This window comes from Malurus melanocephalus, unplaced genomic scaffold, assembly GCF_030028575.1.
Source record: "Malurus melanocephalus ecotype Western Australia unplaced genomic scaffold, MMel_1.1 scaffold_51, whole genome shotgun sequence".
NCBI lineage: Eukaryota > Metazoa > Chordata > Aves > Passeriformes > Maluridae > Malurus > Malurus melanocephalus.
In genome coordinates, this window is record NW_026623283.1 from 2331640 (window position 1) to 2358169 (window position 26530).

General features: G+C 36.9%; 1 protein-coding gene across 3 annotated transcripts in view; it reads left to right on the forward strand.

Annotated features, from left to right (window-relative positions):
* Positions 1 to 6: 6 nt before the first annotated feature.
* The window catches only part of RANBP9 (RAN binding protein 9), a 37448-nt gene continuing 10924 nt past the window's right edge, over positions 7 to 26530 (forward strand). For 2 of the 3 annotated variants that reach the window (XM_057365345.1, XM_057365346.1), the window contains exons 1-5: positions 7923 to 7982; positions 18578 to 18630; positions 20366 to 20533; positions 23582 to 23604; positions 25546 to 25730. In XM_057365345.1, coding sequence (XP_057221328.1) covers positions 18582 to 18630; positions 20366 to 20533; positions 23582 to 23604; positions 25546 to 25730 — 425 coding nt within the window. In that variant the 5' untranslated portion in view covers positions 7923 to 7982; positions 18578 to 18581. Of the gene's footprint in view, positions 49 to 7870; positions 7983 to 18577; positions 18631 to 20365; positions 20534 to 23581; positions 23605 to 25545; positions 25731 to 26530 lie in introns of those variants that run through there. The other variant, XM_057365348.1, reaches the window with a different exon arrangement.

A 26530-nucleotide genomic window follows, 5' to 3' on the forward strand; every position in this document is an offset into this window, starting at 1 on the left:
TCAGTTACATCGGCCTCTCGCAGAACAACCTGCGGGTGCACTACAAAGGTGAGGAGGGGCGGCCCGGGCCGCCGCGATACTCCCTCCCCCCCTCCCCGGGCCCGGGGGCTGCCCGACCCCTCCGTCGGGCGGTGGGCACAGGAGTAACAATAACAGGAAATAACACACGCTCCTCTCCCTCCTTCTTCCCTGTTTTCCGATCCCCTAAATTTCCTCCCGCAGCGTGGAGAGAAGGGTCTTGTTTTTCCTTATTTCAGGTTTATTTTTCTCTCCTTTCCCCTCCCCCCCAGTTTCTGTCGCCGTGCGGGGAAAGGGGGGGGGACACAAGGGGCCGCCCCCGCCTCCTTATGCTTCTGGAGTGGACATTATGTAAACTCTGAGACTTCCTCCGTGGATTCCAGGTATCGCCAGAACGTTTGGGTCGGAGGCAGGAGAATAAAGGACGCTCGGCATGACGTGTCCTGTTTATGGTAATRAGCGAGAAAAAGAAGTGGCTGCTTTTTTTTTTCCCCACTCTCGAGAAGAGTAAGGGTTAAATGGAGTTAAGAGCAGCAAGCGTTAAGCTATTGAACACGGAAATGACGGGAGGGGAAAGCRCTGAAAAAAACACCGTTTATTTTTAAACTGTGAAAAAAATTACTTTAAAGTCACTGGTAATAGTCTTGCCTAACTATTGTACAGAGTGATTTGAGGGAAGGAATGACAATGGGACTTAAATTAATAAAGGTAACTATAACTTCCTGCCTAGATGTTTCACAGTTACAGATTTTCAAATAAAAGGTAAAAAACAGAGTATGCTTTTGTATAAAAAAAAACATCAGTGAGAGGCATTAGAAGAAGAACTTGTGTTGATTGTTACGAGATGTCATAAAACCTGGAAACATAAGCGTATACTCTGACCTGAAAAAACACTGACACATCTGGTGTTCTAGGCCCAAAGTCCTGAAGTAGAAGTGTTGTGGATTCARAACCACTTCTGAGTTGGCTGGATCTTTTGTCAGTCTGTAGTCAAATGAACGTAGTGGGAGGGGATAAAAACAACCGTGCAATTACCCTTTCTCAGAGTTTGCAGTGGAGAAATTCAAGGGAAATCTCGATAAACATGTTACTGTTTAATCGGAGGAGGAAAACGGCAACACAAACACATGGCAGGATTTGTCTGCCATGAAAGGATTAAATGTACTCTGGGAGACTTTTTTTTAAATAGAGAGGCATTATTATTACATACAAAATACTCKGTTAAAAATGCTAAGTTTAATGCACCGTACAAAGATAACAAAGGAGCTTGATGACTATAGAGCAGGTTTCTGGGAGGCACCAAGTGATTTRAGGATGTGTAATTAAATACTCAACTCTGAATTTCCTGGCTTTTGTTCAGTGTTTTATGACCTTGTATTTTTAGAAACATTTTGTATTTTCTGGTGCTTAGTGTTGGTGGGTTGTTTGGTTTTGTTTTTTGTTTTTTTCTAAGATGTTCGTAGCTTAGTCCTATCGAGTCCTTCTGCTGGTATGTTTTGTTCTGGCCAACTTCTTTTGCTCATGAGCTAGAATTTAGAGGTTGAGAACCTCTCTGATTTGTCAATGTAATTGCAGAAGTATATTTTCAAGCTTTTCTTGTGCTGTGCCTGCTTTTCCTCACTTATGTCCTTTGCCATGGTGTTGAAAAAAGACCTTTACTTCAAAGAAACTACAGAAGTCATAAAGCACAGTTTGTAGATTATAACAATGAAATATCTTTACTCTAGCTCTTAATGGTATGTGCTGAAGCTTCCTAGGTTAGCCCAGATGACTCTGAAAARAAGAGGTGCCAATATAACATGTCTATGCTTTTTCCTGAGTGCAGATGGGAGTAAATGGCTTCTGAAGAGGCCCATCTTCTCTTCCGGGTAATTTAATGAAGATGGCTCTTAGGGCATCTCCATGTTTRTGTTACCAGCCTGGCACCTGGAGTTGCTCACTGGGCAAATCAGTGGATGGTATCAGAGCARTTCTGCCTGAGACCCAGGGGGAAAACACGCTATAAGATCCCCTGCCTTCTCTCCCTCCTGGCTCCTTCAGCCCTAAGAATACAATAAAAGGAAAGAGAATGAGGAGGTTCAAGGAGGAGAATAAGGGAAGGTAGCAAGTAAGAATGTGCTTAGCACTCTGAAATAGTGTTTCTACAAATCAGTTCTCAAAAGAAAGCATTCACAGTTTCCTCGTCTTTAATATTGGCACTTTCAGTGCTTCTGAAGTTACCTAAGTAGYAGTGGAAGAATGGTGGATGTTTTTGTTGAAAGGAAATATTAATCATATATCAAGCAGGGACAAAGAACTGTTGTATTCTCAAGGAAGAAGATAGATCAGGCATTGATCAAGTGGAAGTTTAAAAAAAAAAAGGAATATAGTCTAGCATCAGGATAAAAGCTCTTCTAATTTTTAAGGTCAACAAAGCCCAAAAGTCAGTGCTTTTTTAGGGGTTAGTTCTCAGAATCATAGTGTTACTTAAGAAAGGAAAAGGAAAATTTATGTGGGGAGGTGTTTTAGTTTAGCAGATCAGGCTAATTTCTTTCCACAGCAAGCTTTTCTGTTCTACTCTCATAAATCCTGATTCTTGATTAGGTAGCTTTGTCAAAATCTGGATATGAAATACATGTACAATGGCATCAGTGATACTGTAAATATAAGAAAGACTATACCTAGAGTATTTTTGTTTTTCACATGGACATACATTTTTGTGTTGYTACCAGTTAGCTGTGCAAGCTGATAGAAATCTAACAGTGTCTTATGCATGTTTGCAGTGCATCTTTGTAAGGGAGACAATGAAAAGCAGTATTGATGTAATTTCACTTAATCATAATATTTACATCACTAAGCTGTAGGTAAGTGCTAAAAAAAGCATAAATGAAAGCTGTATGTAAAGCAGTTACTGCACAAAATTACATAGCTAGTAAGACAAGATGTCTGTAAAAATATTCATATGTGTTTCTAAAATATTCAGCATGAACACRTGGATCCTGTTGAAAAGCAAGGATTTTGTAAATGTTATATGTAATACRAAAGGTCCACTAGACAGACAAGTTAGGTTTCCAGCAGATAGTAATCTGTACTATGTAATATAAGGAGATAAAAACACAGATTCAGTGCAGATTTGTAACCATGGAAGAAACTATATACAAGTTAGGTAAACACATTAAGTAATTTGTGCTAAAAATCATGGAAACTTCTATAGAAACTTCATTTAAATTAGTCTTGTGACAATTGTCCAAGAAAACTAAAGAAGGTTATGCAATTTTGAGTAAGCTGCCATTGCATGAACTTTTTCTAATGTATCACAGGCCAGGAAACCTTAGCCAGACATTTATTTACAGTCCATTTGCCTTTGAACTGTCTGTAGTGCCAAACAAAAAAACCCAAAAATAAACTATTTTTCAGTGCAATCTATGCTTTCCATTTTCAGTTGGAAACCGAAGAGGATTCTGTACTAATAGTTCTGTGTTGTCACTTAGTGATAGAAGGATGGTGTCAATTTTTCTGGCAGAAAACAATCAGGGTACATTGAGTACAGTTTGTCTGTTTTGGACACCCTTGTAGCTCTGAGATGTCTAGCTTATTTTAAACTGGGGAGAAAGTTAAAGTCAAATTTGTAATTTGTGTCTTTTGTTTTTTTGTTTTTTTTTTTTCTTAGAATCATAGAATCATTTAGTTTGGAAAAGAGCTCTAGGAACACCGAGTCCAACCACAAACTCAGCACTGCTGAGTCCACCAGTAAACTGTGTCCCCAAGTGCCACATCTACGGGTTTTGTAAATACCTTCAGGGATGGTGACTCAACCACTTCCCTGGGCAGCCTGTTCCATTCTTGTCTCAGTGAAACTTTCCTAATGAATTCAACAGAAGATTAGGCTTTGATTATTTTATTTTTGGCAATGTGAGCAAGTCAYCTGTTGGAAATAACTACACTTCAGCTTATGTAAACTTCATTTAAGGATTTAAACGGGATAAACACACTTACTTTTGTCTAGGTAGGTGCTCCCATTGACTTCTTTCAGACTATTTGGTATATGTGCATTATACACTTARATTCAGGTTCAAGATTATCCTTTTTGAAAGCAGAAGTGGCTTCTCTGAGCATGCTTTTATCTAAATTAGCTTTTTTTCAAGTAGATGGAATTTAAATTTTGATTAATTTCACTATAATTTTGCTAAAGGAGTGGTGATAGTATTACTAAAAATCATCRGTGTGAATGCTTAAAAAGTGAAGCTTGGTCAGTTTATAGCTGGTGAACACTTAAAATGAAAGCCCAAGTAAATGCAGTTCTGGTAATGGATCTTAGCTAAGATGTGGTTTATAGTGTAAAGTTCAAGTTTCCTAGACCTGTTTTCCCTTCTCTGCCCCAGTGAATCTGTTTGCAGCRTTCTCTTTGTAATGCYGAAAATCTTTAGTATTTAATAAGAMATACTTCARCATAGGTTTAATACTCAACCTATAGCTTGCAAGTRTGAAAGGGGTCTGTTTCGAGTAAACATTGGCCAGTATTTGTGTGATCTACTCCAGGTGTTTGGAATTTCTGATTCATGGGTTCAGAATTGGGCGTCGAAGTTCTTTTTTATTCACAAGCCATGAAGTGAGGATTTGGGTTACCAAASAATGTGGCAACAGTGTAAGACATCAAGTGAATGGGCCACTCAGCCCTGGAGTCCCATTGGTGACAGTGGTCATGAGTGCCTGTGAAAAAATAATTTAAAACATGTTGGGCATAAACAGTCTATGTGTGTTTCCCTTCTCAGTTTCCAGCCATTTTAAACTGAAGGACATTCTGAACTCAAGGCAGTGTCTCAGTTAACTTCTGTTCTAGAAGCTTGCCCAGTGTCTTCTTAAACACTGACATCTATAGTATCATTTGGTAAGAAATTTTGCAGTTCACCTAACTGTTTTCAGTTAAGAGCCTTTTTCTTGTTTTAAAGCAGACTGATCATCTAGGATCACCTGACTGCACACATGATTCAGTGTAGCTTGGTGGTACTGAGAGACTCAGCTATCATGTTTAGACAGTGTAGAGGTATTTGGAATATTGGAAAATAGTTAACGGCTTGATGATATTGAGTCTTCTCTTAGACATTAATTGTATGTATGTASAACTAAAAGCAGCATGCTCAAATAGTGAAACAGGGTTCATAAGGTATTACGTTAAAAGGACAGCAGTTCTAAATTTAGGGAGTCTTCTGTTTTAATGGGATGAAAGTAGTTTTGGGTACTGACTTCCCCAAGTGTGTTGCTTCATTGCATGAAGTGTTTGGCAATACTGGTAAGGTATCCTGTTACTTCTGCCCCTATGTTGAACTCTTMTTTGCAGTGTGACAGTTGTGTGTGGCTGTGTTGTGAACTGGATCAGGGAACTGATCTGCTGCTTAAAAAAATCTGGTTGGTTTCTTAAAGCCCAATCAGCTAATCAATCTGGTTTGTGTTATGTCCTTGCAAATAAATGCCTCGGTTGAGGAGGAGGTGGGAGAAGGGGAGTTTCAGGAAGAAGTGCTAAGAATACCTTAAATAGGTATTGTTTCCAAACAGTTAGACTGTGATTTCACAAAGCTAAGTCTGCTGGGTAATAGATTTACATTTTCAATAATATTTGGCTGGTTCCTACTGCTTTAGTCTTTTCTATGTGGAAGACTTTGCCAAATAAGGAGAATGACTCAGACTGAAACTACACAGATTGTCAAGTGCATAGAGTAACCAAGGGAACTTCTTTGCAGTCTATTTTAAAGTAAAAACCTAAAGACATTTAAAAAGCAAGTATTTTTCCTTCCCCCCCCGCTTTCCCTTAGTGCATTGTTTAATCAGACCTTTTTGAAAATGAGGGTTATCATAGGAATTTAATGTTCTGCTCTTTTAGCTAAAGGATTTCTACATACTTAGGCATAATAATCTRATTTATAATAGCTAAATAGTGATATACCAGCGTTTGAAAACCAAGCAAACTCATGGAAGTGCTAAAATTATGTACTTAGTTATTACCCTGGTTGTCACAGCCTGAGGAAATAACTTAAAAGTAGTGAAMAATAAAACATATTGTTTATGGAGGAGTAAATTACTGTAGTTTTTTCCTCAYGTGAGATCAGAAATCAACACAGGGAAGGTAGACAGTGTGCTTAACATTGTAAAACCTGTGAGGTGAYGGAAGGATCGCTATACAAAATATTTAGTAATACTAGTGGCATATTGAAGTGAGCAGTGAATTTGCACCTTCAAAGTAAGGCTGTTGGCCACTTGCCTTTAGGCAGTAGCACACTGGGTGTTGACATTGACATGAGAAAAAACTGGGAACCATTGACATGAAAAAAACTTGATAGGCTAAATTAATGTCAGTGGGTGAAGAATCTGTGGTGTGCTAGTAAAGTTTTGGTTGCAGGTGTGGCCATGGTGAGAGTTCTCCCTGACTGAGCATGTGCCATTTGTTAGGAGCTGCTGGGCACTGGCTCCACAAGCTGATAAGCACTTAGACTTCTATGAACATTTGCACAAGTGAGTGCTGTCCTCAGAGGTTCTGTACAGATCAGTCTCTGACCCTCTGCCCTTGGAGGTTTTGCACTGGGGGCCAGCTGGGCCTGATGTTTCTGCCTGCCTATGCTGTCATTCTCTTGCAGTTCTTTTTTGCKCTGTGATCTGACTTGCTGCACCTGAGGCATGATTAATCTGAGCCTGAGCAGTAATGCCAGTGTTAATGCYCCTGGAAAGAGTGTGTTTGGTTGTGAGATTTTTGCATATGCAGATCATTTGCTATGCAGGTGCAGTAGGCCTCCCTGTCTGGACTGGAAACGACAGCTGGAATGTTGCAGCGCAAGTGATTTGTACAGCACAGTCAAAACAGGCAGGTCTTTTCATCATGCTACAGATCCACGTGAAGAGTACACATGGGATCTGCATGYATTATTCTTATGGCAGTGACAGTCTGTTCCTGGTTACCACCTCACTGAATTACCTTACCTCTTGCCTGGATCCAATATACTTTCCATCTTGTTTTTTAAATTTTTTTAAACTATGTCTGATGGCCCCATGCATGGCTGTCACACAGAAGYTGAGATATTTGGGTGTACCTGGGAGACATTGTGCTTGTTTGAGCAGGTTGTTGCTGAAACAAGTCRTCCAGTCAAAAGCCTGCTTCCAAGTTGCCTTTGGAAAGGGCTGTGGAGAGGGTGACACATTCAAAAGGTTAGTTTTAGTGGAGTGCAAGTGGCCCTTGGGTTTAGGTTGAAAATCCTGAGAGTAGACAAGAGCTGACATTGGACATMCTTGTGGCAGAGCTAATGCATAGTGAGGCTAATATGAAAAAGGAAAAGGAGTTGTATGAGCTCAGCTGCAGGCTGTGAGGCATAATACTGTCCTGAAACAACACTCAGAACATGGAAATTAATTAGGAGTAGTACTTTCTGTATAATGACTGATGTTTATTCTGGAGGACATTAGAATTAAAGTATCTTCAGTAACTTGTAGATTCAGAAATAGTAAGCATTAGAATAAACTCTTATGTCATGTTTTAGTCTACAAAAATGAGTAGGCCCATTTGAGAAATCCTACAGTTCTTTTAAACGCAGGTGGCCTTTTGTCAATCATGTTCTTAGAGTGGTGAAACTTCTTCCTGGTTTCCCTTCAAATAATTGTAGCACCTTTTTGGAATACTACATCCAGAACTTCTCATAGCATGCGTAGTTGCAGTAGAGGTGCTTACAATGCAAATGTAAGCATAAAAATCAGGCTGATTAAAATATTGTGTATTGTTTGCTCATTGCATAAGCCATTTGTTTTGAGTAGCTGGCATGCCTACCTTTAAGTCACCTTCTGCAGTTAACTAAAATGCTTTTTTTATGTTTTGAATACTCTTGTTTTTCAGGTCATGGAAAAACTCCAAAAGATGCTGCTTCTGTTCGAGCTACACATCCTATACCTGCTGCCTGTGGCATATACTATTTTGAAGTTAAAATTGTCAGTAAGGGAAGAGATGGGTAAGCAGAGTCCATTATTAATTAATAATTTCTTGAAATACTGCCTCACATCATCTTTCAGTCAACATATATTTTTGGTATTGAAACTTATTTTCATATTTTATCACTTTATGTAGCTTGATTCCCTATTCTTGAGAAGTTGTACTCTTATATTTGATTGTTTTAAGAGAGTTGATTGTGGTATTTGTTGTCCACAAATCAGTGTACACAAGAAGTACAACATCTCATCTCTTTTTTTTTTGACAAAGATTTAGGGTTTGAATGACCAGTTTGACCCTGTTGTTACCTTTAAAGGTGTTGGGTTTTGGCTATATACATTTCCATGCAATTTTTAGGGTTTGTAGCAGAGCAACTTTCTCAKTGTGATCTTTTCATGGATGTCATACAAATTTTGAAACAGCCAGTTATTCTTTAGGTTACTTGTTGATGAACAGTAATAAGAATAAAGGGGAGTGTTCTGAATTGGTGCTTGTCACTCTATGGAAACAAGAATTGATGAGTAAGAAGCTGCTGCTTCTCATAATCCATTTGAATTAYGAATCTGTTGAAGCACAAGTGATACATGTTTTTAAGTCTGCTGAGGCACATAGAATCTCACCTGGGAGAGTCTTGAAGTGCTAAGAAAACCTTTGCTAGAGCACTTTAATTCCTTTTCATCTTCCGCTGCTTTTGGTAGAGGATGTGTGCTAATTCTGATGCACTGTAGGACTGCTCTCTAATGTGCTGTGGTTCTACTTCAAGGTTCTAACCAGGACTGACTGTCCCTGCTCTAGGTACTGTACAAGTATGTTGCAGGTGTTTGTGCCCTGTTGTGAAAATAAATCTTGTGAGAAAAGAACTATGGATGAAATTCAGTACCTTTGTCTTTTCTTTGTCTTGGTGCAGTTTGTTTCTTTCATTTTCCCAGCGTCCTGTAAGCCTTCTGTAAGTCAGAAACAGTATGTTTTCCTTAATGTATTGCATAGAGGTATTTTGAAAGACTAGCCTCTCAATACTGCTGCAGCTTTGTACAGACATTTATGAGTTTGTTGTTATTTCTGTTCTCAAAAGTTATCCCTAAGAGAGTTCTTTGCTATGAAAAAATTTGCTACATCTGTAGCTACTTTTGTCACACTGTGAAGACCTAATTATTTTTAAATTGAGATGGTAGAAATTAATTGTTCAAGTGATRTTCTGCTACCGATTTTGGGAACACCTTTATTTTTTGGGTTGTGTGTGGGTTTCTTGTTTTTTGGTTTTGGGGTTTTTATCTAATTTTAGGAACATTTGTTAAAAATTACACTGCTGCTGTGGGTTAAGGAGAGGTTCTTACTGTAGCTTGCTAGTGATGTGTCTCTTCTTGAAATAGGTTTCTGCCTACTTAGTTTGGAAGCTACCTTTTTTGAAGTSATGGATTTCAAAAAGTGTTACTGTTTGTGGGTGTGTCATTTTACATAGTTCCTCTAATGCTTCACCTTAGATACTTTGTGTTGGATTGTAGTAATTTGTAAAYCAGTAGACCACTCAGGGCAATCCAGCAAAAGTGGGAAAACATCACTGTTTTGCAGTAAAGTTTTTCAAGGTTTTGTCATTTAAGTGGTTACTTGTGAGATGKACATAACTTTGACTTGTGAATTTACCTGCTGAGATTGCTTAAAAAATGGAGGAGTATTTTTCTCAGTTAATGATAGTACATACTGCCTCATCCTTGCTTAAGCCTTGTGACCTTTATTTAGTGTTGCTCTATCAAACATTAGCTACATAATGAGCTGACATGTTAATTTTTTCATTGTATAAGATGGTATGTAGCTGGGAAATACTGTACACACAGCCAAAGTCAAATGTAGCTTGGCTRATAAAGACCAGAAGTCAACATGTGGAACCTCACTGGCATGTTAAATGTCTACCTGTAGATCTTGTTTTCAGGTCAAAGAGGTCTTTGATGAGATGCAGAATGAATCTCTTACAGTTCAGTGTTACCTTACATTCAAACTGATACATTTTTCTGTAATAAATAAACTGGGGAATTTAATGCAGAGAATTAGAACTATAGAAACAGTTCATGTCTGTTTGGATTTATTAGTTCTTTTTCACTGTCTGTTGTGTTTCACCTGGCTGGCTCCTGGTACATTTTTACTATCTTTTGTTCTTGTCATCRGGTAATGGGAACAGAGCTCAGGAAGACCATGTTTGTAGAAGACCAGCTTGTAACTGATAGGGTCAATTAGCTAAAATGTCTTACTTGCAAAATCATGTGTTCTCAAGGTTTAAGCCTAGCTGTTCAGACGGTACAGCTGTATTTTATAGTACTGTTTWAAATAAATCCTAGACTACCCAAGGCAACTCAGATATCTATCTRTAAGATGAAGTAAGTACAGTTTCCAAATTTCATAAATATCAGTGGATAATTTAGTGGTGTTTGTTTGGAGTTCCCTTTGGTAGTAGCTTTTACTACTTCTATTTATTTTTAAATAAACTCAGCTTAAAGTATTTWGTCCATGTACTATATTGTAGGAGTATGTCTAACAGCATTCTTTCTTRTGTGCTCTACTTAGCATGACTTGCCTGAAACCATAAAAAAACCTTTACTGAAAACCTTTTCTAGGAGATTCATTTTTCATGCTACTGTAGCAATTGAAGGTGCTGCTTCTAGAATCTGATCTTGCCTATCTGAAAGTAGCAGGGCAAAAATTACTCTCCACTGAAGATCTTTTTTGTTTAGAGTGTGGATATAGCATGACTTCTTGTGGCTGATTGTGTATGAGCACAACGTTGATTGTGTCACCCTAATGACCTAGGTCATTAAATTCTTGAATGTTTCTAACTGGTTGGAGTAGAAATTTGAAGGTGTGTAATATGATAATTTGCAGAAGTTGCTGACCAACTTTGAGACCATTATAAACACACTGAAGAAAGTGTGAAAAAAACAGCTTTACTAGGAAGAAAGAACTGGATATGGAAATTGGTGTTGCAGAGCAGATGATGAGTAAAGTAGCTTTTTGATACTTCCATGCGGTGTGATAGGGTCAGTAACTACATGAGAAAAAGGGAAGTGAGAATTAAGTTCAGTAAAAATAGTAAGGTTGAAATATCATTCAAACAAAAACTGTCTTGGTACTTGTAGAGAGTTTGGCACARGCARTCCTTATGTGCTGCTGCAGTACAAATATGTGAAATAATTATCCTAAGTATTTTTGAAATCTTGCTGAAAGTTCTAGCCAGTTATCATGTTGCATTGAAGAGTTTTCCTGTTGTTCTTTATCTCTTCAGTTTTCTTTCTTAGTTTCATGTCTTTTCTAATCTAAGGGCTTCTATTTATTCTCCTTTTATACTCTCTTTTGCTTTATTTTGTTTGGCTCATGGGGAACATTATGGACGGTGATGTGAGCAGTGACAGTAGAAGACTAATGGGTATAAATATGGGAAACAGTACCAAGGTGATGATTAGAAAGCATGGTAGGGGTAGGAAGGGGATTGCTAACACTAGGTTAGATCTGCTTCTCTATTGMAATGTCCAGTTAAATAAAATATTTGGCCATGAGAAGAATCAGTCAGCGAACTCTCATTGACGTCATATCCTTTTTCCCATCTTTTGTGACTGTTTGTGTCAGTTTCATGTAAACCTGATGGGACAACTCATTTTCCAAAAGCTGACCTCCAGAGTGAGTTAGTTTTCATCCATATTTGTTCTCCAATATGGCTGTTTGTGTTGCTTCATGAGTAGCTATGACAGCAAAAGAGGAGGAAAGTGGGAGCAGAAAGTCTGGACCACGGGGACTGGGAATGCTACTTTTGGTTGTGGTACTAGCATATACCCATTAATTTTAGTTTAAAYAGAGCCTTTTTGCTTTTTAAATCTTTTACCTGGAGAGACCTGTCTATTTCTTTCCCAGGGAAAATAACATTCTGGGAGGAATACTTTTGTCCTCAGTGTCTTGAATTTCTGTCCATTCTTATACATTGATTTGTAAATGCAATTAGTAAAAATGGGCAAATGATAGCAATGTCATTTACTTCTAGACAGTCTTCAGTGTTTTTAATACAGCTGAGAAAGATGTATGCTTAAAATGCAAAATCATAGAATCACAGAGTGGTTTGGGTTGGAAGGCACCTTAAAGATCATCCAGTTCCAGCCCTACCACCAAGGGTAGGGACACCTTCCCCTAGACCAGGTTGCTCAACACCTCCTCCAGCCTTTTTTTTTGAAGAAAAATGGAAGCAGGAATTKGGAGTGGTAAGCAATCTAGAAGAAACAATGAAAACTAAGTGTGGAAAGGCTGTATTCTTGTAGCAGATAGCACTGAGCTTATGCTTCTGCAAGCATGGTTGTTTATTCTGTAGTGTGCTGGTATTGATGCAGATCTTCATGTCCMGGCTTTATAGTGCATGTGTATGTTCAGCTAAATGTTCTGCACTAAAATATCTTAGTGCAGCAACTCATGCAAGTAATCAATATGTTTTAGGTGAAGCAGTGTTAATAAGGCTTTAGACACTTACTATACTGCAGCTGGTTTTTAACATTGGAYGTACAATCCAATACTGTTGTTTTGGCAGTATCTTATAGGATCTGTTGTGTATGTGATAAAGTAGGTGGTGAAATAAAAAAGGAAAAACTATCCCAAACAAAAAAACCATGAGAATTAAGTTTGTGCTTTCATGACACCTATACCTGTGGTGTAGCCTGAACTGTTTTAGAGTGTTTGARAGAAGTTTCTGAAATACAAATAGTTCGTGTCTTCTAGAACATGTATGTGTAACTCTTCAAACACAAACCATACCTTTTTATTGCAAGTTATTCATGTTGCAGTAGGTTGGCTTTTCCTTTAGGATCAAGTATACCTGTTTTCTTGTTCCCAATAAAAGCATGTACCAATACACAGACTATAAGACACAGTCAGTTGCTGGTTGGCTTGTATTTGTTCTGTACACTACTAATGTGATGTCAAAACTTTATGCAGTCAGTCCTAAGACCTATTTTAATAGTTTTATTATGTCTTCAGCAGTTATTTGTTACAAGAACAGGCATTTGTTCAAACAGCATGCAAACTGCACTCAAACTCTACATATAAGTAGGCCTTGCAGCATTGTTAGCAGAGTACTTGTGTATAGAGTAGAATCTGATAACATCTGTATCCTTCTTTCATTCCTGTCTTCATTTGAATTGTAGCACCTGCAAGAAGAGATSAGGTCATGAATCAGCAAGTGTATTTTTTCTTAAACTGTAGTAGTAATTTATTTTTTTGAGTGTATGAGACCAGCCATTTGACAGAAATGAACASTAATATGTAAAAGGATTGTTTGAGGTATTTAACTAGTCAGAAATATTGGAACTGCAACAGGAGTTTTATTTCTCTGTTGGTGTATGCTAGAAATTAGAATTTGTAATTTAAAAAGAGAGTCAAGACAATATATTTAATTTCTTGCTCTCRGCCTCTTGCAAAATCTTTTATGTTACTTCTTTCTTCTGAAGTCCATTCACATAAATATAGTGTATAGATGATAACTTTACTGTAGCCCACATCTATGTGATATTATTTTCTCTGCAGCTATTCTTTTCTGACAGTATGGTCCCCAAAAAGGCTCTAGTGCTTGGGCAGAAGTGTCACAAGACGAAATGGTGGAACCTGAAAGTGAGAGGGATGTCAGTAAATGAGAATTGTTCTAGGAACATTAGAGGAATCACAGGCAAACCGGTACAGGAGTAACAGTTTCAAGCACTATGTAAAATGACTGCCTGATTTATTTTTGGTTTTTCCTCTCTCCGCAGAACTGGATTAATCTGAAACCAGGGTTTATCATGTTCAAAATACTGTTTCCTTGGAAATACTCTGTAAAATTAAACTTGTTTTCAATTTGAAATGAAAGACTCAAACTGTCTGTGGCATATTTTGAAACATTTAAATAGATTAACATCTCATTTCTTATTGTAATTGTGCAGACAATAAGGCTCTTGAATTGGCACATTTCTACAAAATTTTAATGCAGTGTAACTATATTAAAGATGACATGTAGGTACCTTTTTAATGTGCCTTATTTCTGGTCATATATTGTCAGTGAAGACAGTGCAGAAAACTACAGGAGAACATAATTCATACTTTTTTATGTCAGTTGCAAAGGCCCTGTAGAAGTGCATTGAGTCTTTAAATTCCTGCAGATGATGTTTTTTTCTGTTTGTCCTCTTTCCGAGATATAAGCATAATGATAAAACAAGCTGTACCTGTTCCATAGCTGACTTTGTTATTCMGTGTCAATTCTACTTTTCTTAATAGTCAATGAATTCAAAACATTAGGGTGTTTTCAGTTGCCTTATTTATGGGTGTAAACATCTGTTAGTGCTTTGCTGTAGGTTCCCTATCAATATTGTGCTAACTTAGGTTTTGACACTGTATTGTTGAAGTTTCTTTCTTTAAATGTATAGCAYGTAGGGAGTAAGATACCACTTGTTTACTTAATTTCTGCAACACCAAAAGAGTTGTTTTTGGAAGCATCATGTAGCAGTGCCCCAGATTATAATRCCTTCAGTAACATATGTAGGCACAATGGAAGTCAGAAGGAATTTGACTCTTTGCAGATAGTAGGTGAAACCTCTGTAGTAGGGAGGTTATTACATATTATTATGTAAATATCTGCTAAATTATTTTAGTTGTCTTTATAAGTTCAGTATGGAATTTTTGGTGTTTTATATTTGGGTTTTTTACTAGAAAAGTGGTTATTTAGTTGTTGAATTTATCTTTAGCCTTTCTGAGGTATCTGTGGTTCGGTATAATTTTTGAGATTCTGTATTCCTCTTTATGGAATGAGCAGGATAGGATATAATTAACCTGAGTGCTGATTTTTATCAGCTTTCATATTGAAAGATCTTCCATATACCATCAAAACAGTGSCTGAAAGATCTAATGGAACAGTTAAAAATAAAATTCAGAGTTGTCTCTTTGAGGGTTTTTAAATTTCTCGCTCTTCTAGCATCTGCAGTTCTGTACCATCTCTTGCTGCTGTTTTTTCTTTGTATTCGGCTCTGGCTTTTTTATTTCTCACAATTAGTCTATTCAGGCATCCAAGTAGAAACTTTAGGCTCCAGCAAAAATGTAAATTTAGCTCTTTGACTAGAAAGATACTTGAGGAGAAAATAGCTATTGTGAGCTTGCTGCTTCTCARGCACTTCTCTGTAGAGAGGCCTAGGCTTGTCAGTATTTGTTACAGGAAAAAAGTAGGTATCGTAGTGCCTTTATTTTTTGACATTTTCTCTTTTGTTTTGTGGTAAAAAATTGGATCTTCAGCAAATTTTAAATAATGTAGTTTTGGGGTGTTCCTAAAGTTTCTATATGACTTGTGAAATGTAAACTAGAAAATGTGCTGAGATTGTAAAATGGTAATTCTTTGTCCTTAGTACCAATTTGGTTGCTCTTTGAATTGTTTTTCAGCTAAAGTGTCTTATTTCAGTCTCTCATGAGTTGATTTCATGTCTTCCGTGAGTGATTGTTGGTTATTTTATGAGCTCTTATAAGATTTGAGCACTTTAATGAGGTGATGAGTAGTCACTAGTGGGACTGAAATTGCTCACAAAGAGGGGCTACTTACTAAAATGGACCCCAGGCCACTTGGTTCCATTTGCCTGGGTAAATGATCCTCCCACCACAACAGCCAGGGATGTGTATGGGTAGGGAGCTGAGGTGGAGGGACAGGCCTCAGGTACTGAGGGAGGTGGCATCAGAACCACATCATTGTTCACCCTGTCTGGTCACTCAAGCCATGCTGTGTCAGGTCTGTTTTTGGAAGGTACAGGATGAACTGAGCRTGCTGCTTTCTGGTGCTGACATCTCCACTTCCCAGGGACAGTTCTTATGGCCTGGAACAGCTACAGACAGGAAGAACAGGTCCACTTAGACTCTCTCYTAGACGAAACCCATTAATGTGACAGGAGCAGCAAGAAGTGCATCATGAAGTGACGTAGAACATTCTGGGCCTGCATTGCACCCAGATTGCCTGTTGCACTGCCTTTCATTTTTATTGTAGACTAAGAGAGGAAAACTTAGATACATAGCTCTGCCACTCTTCTTCTGAGCCTGAGGTGCATGAAATGCGAACTTTAAGCAGCAAACAGGAGGGCAGTTTATGTAATTCGTCCCACTAAAGCAAGCCTTTTTRCATTCCCTGATGCTTGATCTAAACATAGGTTAAGTGTATTAAAAAAATCAGACAAATCTATTCCAGTCTGTGAAGGTTACAGGAGTGAGGAAAAGGTAAGAAAGTTACGTGTAGTGGTTTGGCATAATTTCAACTCCTGTTAATAAATTTTAGAGCATTTAAAGCCTTACTGTCATGGTACTATTTTCCCCCTCAATTTATAGTGTACTAACCTAGTTGAACATGAGATTAGCTATTGATCAACTATAAAAAATAATAAATTAGCTTAATTGATGAGTCTTTAATTTCACTCACTTCTAGCCATGAGTTGTAGACATTCCTTTTGCCTTGTGAAAGATGTTTATCGCGAATTTRCTAATTATTTGGAATGCTTTAATTTAACTTCAGTTTCTGTTAATATCAAGTCTCCTTCACGAAATGGTGTTAACATTTCAAGTAGTTGTAAGTGAATCCCAGGGARAAATACATGTTGTTGAACATCTGTCTTACTGAGATGGTGGCAGTGCTTAGTGCTCTCTTGTCATTGCCAGTGGGTAAAGATTCCTTGTTCCCAGCTGTATTAAATACGGTGTGTCTGTATTTACAGCTGTTCTGAGCTAGAGGGTGCTTGGAAGTTAGGATATCGGAGGAGAAAAACAGTGGTGATATYAAAATGTTGTCTAGACAATGATTTTCTATCTAGCATTTTACATTTTTGTGTAACCTTAGTCTTGTGACTATAAAAAGACTGAAACAAAACCTTGACTGGGGTGAAGGGTTTTTAACATGACTCACATTCAAAGGCTTTTTGCAGTCGGTGGAGTTTTAAGTTATCTAAAATTGGTTTTAGAAGTAAACATTCTTTCTTTAATGAACAAGAGATTTGCAGTCTTTACATGAGTATCCTTCATGKGTCAGACCTCAGACTATGCTAATAACAATTCTGCTTTTATTATTTAAGACAAAATCAAGGGGTTTCCACTTGTTGCTTTCATTTATAATTGTTTCGTTGAATCTGCTGGTGTAGTGGTACCTCAGTAATGTATCTGTATTTAACAGTGCAGCAAAGAGTAATCCTTTTGTTTGTTGCCCTTGCTTCAGCTCTTCAGTATTTTTAAGTCTAATAGCTGCTATATATGATTCTAAGGTTCCATTTCATGCTGGTATATTTGAGGGAGAGGAGGATGATATTATTATCAGAGGAGGGATTTATTAGTATCAAACATAGAAGCAGGTAAGGTAACTGTTAGAAGTGATCCACAGAAAAAGCAGAATGCCCAGTACACAGTTAAGCATATCGCTCCTGAGATGTCCTGTTCAGTTTCATTCTATGTCAAAACCATTTGAAATTGCAGATTAACCTTCACTTCCGAGTGGAATAGTTACTTAAAAATTGCATTTTATGAGATGGGAATACAAAGGTCGTTGTTTGTTGACTTAAACTATTTTCAGATTGACACAAGTGAATTTTTTGTTTCCATAYAGTTTATTAATCATAGCAAATTTGTGTTAACTCATGTGAACTAGTGTCAAAATACTTTGAATGATTTGATAACTAGGGAACTGGGCTTAGGGGATTTTTGGATGCTTGCTTTAGTTGGTGGGGAGAGTTGCTTTATTTTGGGTAAGGGGCAGTAGTGAAAGCCTAGCTTTTCATTTTGCCGTTTCTCTTTTTGTATTCCTGTTGTCTTGGTAATGGCATTAGTTTTGCTTAAGAAACARGCAAAATTTATTTTGCTGACTTCCAATAGTGTCATTTAGAGGTGARGAAATCTTCATGTCAGCTTTCCAGTATTTGCTATTAAATTGTTAACAATTATGCTGGACTCTGACTTTATTAAAAACACCTCTTGTAAAGCTGGCTTTTGGACTTTATTTCAGATTATTGGTTAGTATAGTGAAAATATTCTCCCCTCTTTAGTTTGCCATCAGATTGCCAACAGCTAAGTGCCATTGCTGATAAATTTCTCAAGATAACATTCTTTTCTCCAATCCTGGTCTTTGATGGTTCAGTGTGATCTTTTTGTAAGTGTTGTGCAAGGATGCATTTTGCTGCTCAAATAATGGAGTGTTGCATGTRTTTTATAAAATTACTCATTCCAATTTGTCTGCAAAACATTATTAGGTGTGTTGAAGATGATGAAAATGCTATCTATATCGCTGCACCCGTACTTTCAAAATAAGATGTGACCTCTGGCTTTCTTTATGTATGCTTTAAACATTGTTGCTAATACTTTTATTCTCCATTGTTAACCCAGGATTCCAAATGGAAGTATGTTGTCCTTACTTTCTGCGAAGACAGGATCTGTCCATGTTAAACCATATATGCTGGGAATTCCTTTTCAGATCTCTTGTTCTTATGCCACTATTAAATGACTTCTCAGTATCTTAATTGGTATATGATCAGTCAGCACAGTGTTTCTTGGCCTTGTTCACATACAKATGTATTTTGGTAAGAGACAGATGCATTTCTTTTGTTCTTTCATTTTTAGTTACATGGGAATTGGGCTTTCGGCACAGGGTGTGAACATGAACAGACTACCAGGTATGTTTCAGTTACTTACATTGTTTTTTAAAATAYGCTTCACCTTTACTAAGCAAGAGAGTGTAGCATGACACCTCTGTGTTGTATCTGTTACTGGAGTTATGTAACACTTCCTGCTGAGAAGTTTTACTGTACATTTGCTTACTGTTTTTTATAATATTATGCAGTTACTTTTTAGAAAATAAAAACATTTTAAAATTTTCATCATGTTTCCTGATAAAAATTAAGCTGTAGATTTCCAGACTCTGTAAACTGGATTTTTAGCAATACAGATGAGCTATTATGATAAAAACTTTCTGTCAAACATAGAGGGAACTCTCCTTCTGTCACTTCCTATACCTTTACCTTTCCAGCCTTGAGAGTGTGTAGCCTAGTTTTAAGTTTTGGCTGTTCCATTGCCCTACATGGTCATGGACACTGTGTAGTTAACAATTGTCTGTAGTATCTCTAAATAGTACTTGAACCAGATTAGTGTGTGTATACATAAAATGTTGGAGTTTTAATAGGTCTTTAAATGTGTAAAAATATTCACCCAAAACAAAGCAACTGACTTCTTTGAAATTAGCAAAATATAAAACTAGGTTGAATTGACCTACAAGCATCTACATTCTGTTACTTTTGCATTGTAACTTTCTTACCTAAATGCTCTGGTAGAGATTCTTAGGATGACTGCAAGTCACAGTTACACTGTGGGCCCAGCTAAGGCTGATGGATTATTAATGGGTGGCATTAATATTATTTTTGTGTATGATTTAGGATGCTGTAATTATGAAAGGTATTACTAATCAATGTAACTGTAATAATTTGGCGACGTCWTTAATTTACTGAGAGATGCTTAATGTTGTACCACCTGAAGCTACTGATGATAAAGATTAGGGGTCTAAGTGTGGTAAATGCTTTCAAATTAACCTACTAGGCAACAGCTTGACAGAAGAAGTTAAGTATTGAATTGCAGGGAGTGTAGATAGGTATATATAAACGAGCACAGGCCAAAATTGCTTGCCATGAATTTCATTGAGTAGTGTTACAGTATGAAGCTTCTTAAAGATTCTACAGYTTCTTCACCTGCAAAACCAGCACCATATTTGCATGCATACTGATTTGCTCTTGGCTGTGATTTTCACGTGTATTGCCATTTTTTTCCTTYTATTAAAAATTTATTTTAATTTTTAGGTGCAGCATAGCTAGTGACACTTTAGTCTGGAGATTCTGTTACTATGCAGAGATTGTTTGCTGCTGAATAGTCATTGAGAATAATCAGGARCAGAAATATGATTCCCCAGAGATGCATGTTTGGGTTTTAGCCAGGAAGAATCTGATTATGACATATGGTAGCAATAGTTTTGCAAAATGAAAGGAACAACAGGAGTGTCGGAGTGTCTTCACTGCTTTACTGGGACATGTCAGATCTGTATATAGCTTTTCGAATTTCAGCATTGTAGCTGATTATGGTTTTGGTATTGGTAATTTTGTATGTTTGCTTAAAGAGAAAAATGTGTTATCTGAGTTTCTGTTACCTGTTAWATACTACAAATGGAATTACTTATTCAGCCACTTTGATAAAATGTCATTAAAAAAATTATACAGATTTCCTAGATCAGAAATACAAGAAAGCAGAAAGCTGAGCATAGTAATTAACTGTATKAACCTGGTTAGAATATACCAAGCTAGCACAGTCTTCAATTTATTTAATAACAAAGGAAAWGAATAATTTGCAAATGCTTTTGTTCTCTAGGTTGGGATAAACATTCATATGGTTACCAYGGAGATGATGGACATTCATTCTGTTCCTCTGGAACGGGACAACCTTACGGCCCAACGTTTACTACGGGTGATGTCATTGGTTGTTGTGTCAACCTTATCAATAACACCTGCTTCTACACAAAGAATGGACACAGCCTGGGTATGGAGAAATGCTGCCTTTCATGACAGCATTGTGTCTTTAAGTCTGTTGTAAACAGGAAACCCTCTTCACATCGGGAGCGTGGTGTTGGAATAGTTCTTTGGGTAGTTTGATAGTCTATTAAGTAATTAAAGAACTGGGAAARTAATTTCTTCTCTGCCATTTGCACTAACATTCCTTGTGAATTTGGGAGGATTCATCATACAGCATCTCATTCCACAGGATTTGCGTTAATGAACTCCACTACTAATTTCACAAATAATGCTTGATGTTCATAAAGTAATACATAATAAGAGCAGTGAAGATCAGGAGAATGGATGTAGCTAAAATTMATTGCTGCTGTAGGAGGAACACCCAGCCTTCACTAGAACCTTACATTGGATGCATGTTGTTTTGAACATATGCTGGAGAATAGTGTCTTTCAATTTCCCAGTCTAGAGTCATTCATAGTTGGGCTGAAGCCATAAATTATACAAGTTGAGCTAAAATTAAGTCCATTAAACTCATACAGYAAATTATAGTATTATGCAACACTGCAAGACAATTTTTTAGTTTGAAGATGTCAGGGGTGGGTGGAGTTAAAAAATTTTATGGCGTATCTATTTCAGTTACTTAATGCAATTTAATGAGCAAAGATACAGAGTGTAAAAAAAGAGGGGAAAATTACTTATTACTTCCTGCATTAAGGAAGGGAGTGGGGGCTTGRGAAGAGATCTTGGAATTGTGGTGAGTGTTGCAGGAACTTTGAAGGGATAAAGCTCGAAGAAGAATATGGTTTTCATGATGGGTAGAAATATGATAAGGAAAGGAGATGATAGCATAAAATGAAGTAAGAGATAGGTGTTCTTGAATTTGCTGTTCTGTTTTCTTACAYGGGCAAACACAAAGGAGGTTTGGAAAAAGGGAAAAGGATGTGGTTTAAATTCTTTTCCTAGTTTCCCTGAACAAGACTGACTGTTTGCTTAGGCCCTGAGCAAATACATCTGACTTGAGAGTTTTTCTGCCTCTACTCACTGCAGGGCTTAGAAGTCTCTTGAGGTCAATTCCAAGTAATCACTTCTGTGATTCTATGCTATCATGATTTAATGTTCCTTTTRAATTGAATGAGTCTGTGTACCTGGTCTCAATACTTTGAGACCTCGGGCAGTGGGACTGTGCCTAGTCCCTAGTGTACTGTGTAGTTGTTTCTTTTGGCATCCTGTTACAGGATGTCCAAGTGGAAGATAACAGGCTTATGTTTGCCCTAATCTTTAACTGGGTTAAAATTGAGAAGAGCAGTCTTACCTTACTCTGYTTTTGAAACATTCACAGTATGCCTGCAGGTAAGTTGGATGATTTGATAACTAAAGAGACATGAGTGTTCTCACTGCCCTTATGGTCACATGAAAGCATGAAAAGGCTATGAAGGCAAGAGCAGAACCTTCCTCTTCAGTGGAAAACTTAAAGCTGACTGGATTAGGCCAACTGTGAAACAACAGTGCAAATGATTAAAATCTGTTTTTAGAGGAGAGCAGAATGGCATAGGTGAGGAGAGGCTAGTAAAATGTCATCTGTCATRAACAGAGTCTGACAAACACTTTATGGATTTCAGAAGAGAACCTGACAGCTGTTCTGCTGTCATGGGCTTTGCTAGCTTGAATTTCTGACAGAAGAAAATTGATTCTGTGTTGAGTGGAAAAAGAAACCAGAAATTTTGTCTGTCTCACTGGGTTGTTGCTGCTGCGAGTTGTCCAGAATTCCTCTATGTTCGTAAGTTGGAGGACATTTATGTTTGTTCTCTGGGCCACATATATGGTCCAGAATATAGGAAGTCTCTGTCTCAGCCTGGGATTTGATGCTGCAGAAAGGGCTAAGCAATTCTTATGCAAGTGTGAAATCCTGGATTGAAAAAACCAAAACCAACCATGCCAAAACCCCCAATCACTTAGTCACCGTGTATTTGTCATGCCTACAGCCTCCATTTTGGAAAAGAGCAAGTTGGATGTCAATATTACCAAATAGAAAAGTGCTATAGCTTAGGAAAAGTTAGGGTAAAAGCAAGGAATAAATAAAATTACAGCTTTGAGGTATGATGGGAGGAAACAAAGGAAACAGATTCACTCTGTATGTCATCCTTTTGTCTCAAAAGATGTGGGTAAGGAATCCAGATGCTCTTGAGGTTTGAAATCCTGGTGAAGAATGGAAATTGAAAGCAGGGATGGAATTTAGGAAGATGGAATTTGGAATGTTTTCATCTTATATTTGAAAAGATGGTGATACCAAATAAATTGAAATTTGAATAACTGCAATTAAAAAAAATACTTGCAATAATAAAGGAAATTCTGAAATACTGTTGTTATTTGGCTGTCAGAAGGAGATTATTGATGTTTATTTTTTAACTGAAAGCTTTCCAGCCCCTGAAATTTCCCAAAGTTCCTGAAGTGTATAGAGGTCATATTTTTCTCTAATCCTGAGACTGCAAAATCACTCCCTTGGTTTTGTGTAGATGGACGCTTGTAATTATGTAACAAGATATTAAGCTGTTCTGTTTGAAAAGCAAAGCATGCTGTCGTGGATTAAAGTGAAACATTTGCAAGCTGGTTTGGAGTATTATGGACATGTGCTGCTTGTGTAAAGATTGTGAGGGAGTACTTATGAAGAAAAGTAATAGGAAACAAAAGAAAGACACCATTAAATCTTGATGTTGCAGCATTGAGGCATACAAGTGAAAAAGTATTTTCAGAWATCCTTACCTTCTTAAATTTAGTGTGTAGCTAGAACTTTCATACTTTCTAATCTGCATATCTGTATGGTTTGCTAAACCTTACGATCTATTTTGAAAAAATTAAGGACAGTATAAGTATTTTTGATTGGCAATTACTTTTTGCCAAATACTGCCCTTTATTATTTAAAAACATGAATTATGCCTAAGCATTGTGGATTTCACCATACTTAACTTATTTCTGAGATTGTTTGGGCGAGTTTTTGGAATATATTATGATTCATTTAAGAAAATKAGGCTAGAATCCAGACATATGGAAATTAATCTTAATTTTCTCTTTATTACAGGCATCGCTTTCACAGATTTACCGGTAAGATAAGTGCATTTTCAAACAGTWTTCCTTTCAAACAGATGCTTCAGATGAAACTAGCATTTACCTTATGCTTGTTGGAATTATAACAATAATCTTTGTAGCCAATTTAATATCAGGTATTTTTCATCATAATTTCAATGGTGATTTGTTAATTGAAGTAGGAAGTGTTTTGGTTTTATACCAATCCATACAAGTGGTTTTCCTTTTCATGTTTTAACAGGCAGTTCTAGTGAAAGTTTTAGCAGAAAATAATACATGCAAATAATTGTTACATACTCTGACGCATTCAAGCATTATGTACAAAGTCAAAGCTGTATTAAACACCAACATGTTGAATGGCTGCTTGAGACATGGTCACTGTTACTCATTCTTGATGCCTGATTTTCAAAACCTTTGCTTCATAAAATGAAATGTATCAAATTACTTTTTTTTGTTTTTAAAGAAAACTGCACATATGTAAGTCTTTTAACTTTTAAGTCAATCAAATTGTGCTTTCCTTAAAACTGTTAAGTTTCCTTAAAACTGGCATCTGTTCCCTATACTACTGATTCAGGCATGATACTGCACTTACTCTTTTTTTTTTTTTCTCATCTACTTAATTTCTGAYTTAATCTGTGTAAGGTGCACTGTGTGATGCATGTCCATTTGGCCAACTGCTCCCTTTCTATGGCCTTAAGAGGCAAGGACAGATATTAAGGAGAAATGAAGTCAGTAACCCAGGGAGCCTCCTAGTCCTACCACAAGGTTGATTGTTTTATGTAGGAAACCATTGCCACTATCCACTGCCCTGGATCTTTGGGATGCTAGCAGGGCTCCTTGCTAGCACATGGTGCCAGCTCAGGAAAACTGACACTATAATCTGAAGTATGAAGCTGAACCCCTTGTTAGAATCAGTTGTTTCCATCTTGTTAAAAGATTTGAGACTTATGATTTGTTGATTATTTTAGACTAGGTAACAGTATAAGCATATTTATTTAAAATGGTGTGAAAATAGAGGCAGGATTGTCCTGGGCATGATTTGAGCAACCAGAGTATTCATTCCACTGGGTTTGCTGGGCTTCAGAGTTCCTGCTGACCTTCATGTTTATAGCTTCTTAGTGATAGGTTGAATTTATTTAGCATATAGTTCTGTAGATCAGCATACCCATATACCATACCACCATTGTCTGCAGTGTAATTATGATGTAGGTATGTTTATTAAATAAACCTCAGAAACATTTTTAAACTATTCCCCACCGCCCCCCCTGCAAAGATCCCAGCAACAAAACCCCATTCACCCAATTGATTGCCTTGCTATTGCTAATAGCTAATTGCTCGTTGCACTTCAGAAAATGGCTTTTATCCCAACCGGCAGATTTTACCTTTCTTATATTTCAAATTTGCAGGGAGACCTAATCTCTAAGCAGAAGATAAAACTGAGACAAAATAAATGCTATAAAGTATTTTCCTAGATACAAGCCCAGGAATTCACAAAAATTTCAGTGCACTGTTATAGTTCTTGTTAGGTACTATCCTGTCAGTTCTTACCACTAAAATTCAGTGATGTTTGAAGTATTTCCCAAAAGGAAAATAGCCCATTTTGTAAGTTAAATTTCTGTCCTTCTTTTAAAAGAAAAAAACTGGTCTTTAAAAATAATCAGAAAATTTTACGTAATAATTTTTGAAGTTACCCCAAAAGTTGTAACATTTAGCACCGTTTTAAAAGTGTATTTTCTGATTAGAATTGTCAGTAAGATTTTCAAACTAAAAAGAAAAATTATGACCACTGGAAATAAAATTACTCAGTCATTGTTTTCCTGCATTGGCAGAACCTGCTTTTACTGCTGGAGCACACTACTAGAAGCAGTGGGTATATTACTAGAGATGAAAAAAACCCAAAAAAAAACAACAGTGTGGATTTTAGAATGAGTCAAAAACTAATTAAAATATTTCTTGCAGCCAAACTTGTACCCTACAGTAGGGCTTCAGACACCAGGAGAGGTTGTGGATGCTAATTTTGGACAACACCCATTTGTATTTGATATTGAAGACTATATGCGAGAGTGGAGAACCAAAATTCAAGCACAGATTGACAGATTTCCAATAGGAGATCGGGAAGGAGAATGGCAAACAATGATTCAGAAGTAAGACTTTTAATACTGATTTTTTTAAAAGTTGTTAATYGCATTATTTCAGAGGTCTTTAAACTGTTCTATGTATTGTCTTGTGTAAAAAGTGATAGATACTATTAAAAATAGTAGAAAAAACCTTTTACTAGGTTTGATAACAGTGTAAAAGGGAGCATGAACAGATTTTTGAAGAGTTATCTGTGTCGTTAATAATTTGGACTTTAAACGATGAGTGTAAGACTTGTGTTCTGATTTGACCTATCCTATAATGTGGATTGGGGAGTTTTTATGAAATTTGCCATGGTTGTAATGGGCAGTTTTAATACTCTGAGGTCTGGAAATTTTGCTTTGTGTTCTCAGCCGTTGGCATTCTAGGTAAAGTTGTGTCTCACTGGTGTTTCTTGGAAAAATGGTGGTAGTGACTTTGCAGTTTTTTTTTCAGTGAAAACAAAAACTTATGTGCAGCAATTTCACTTCACTACATGTAATGAGAAAAAAACCCTCATCTTAATTAGCAGTTAATATTGTAACTGACCCTGCCTTTGGGTGTTGAATAATTGTTACAAAAAATCATAATGATAAAGTTATTCATTTATTATTAAAAAAAAGGTTTCTGTATATTTTTCTGCTTTGAAGAATATACTGGCCCTTAACTGAATTACTTCTGTCTGACTTTTACAGAAATCTCTGCATTTCAAATAGAATTTTTTCATTCAATCACCTTTTTTTTAGCAAAGGGTTTTTACATTCAAAAGTTCTTGGTTTCTTACCTGTATTTAGTGAGTACTTCCGAGTTGTGTTTTTGTTTATTTTTA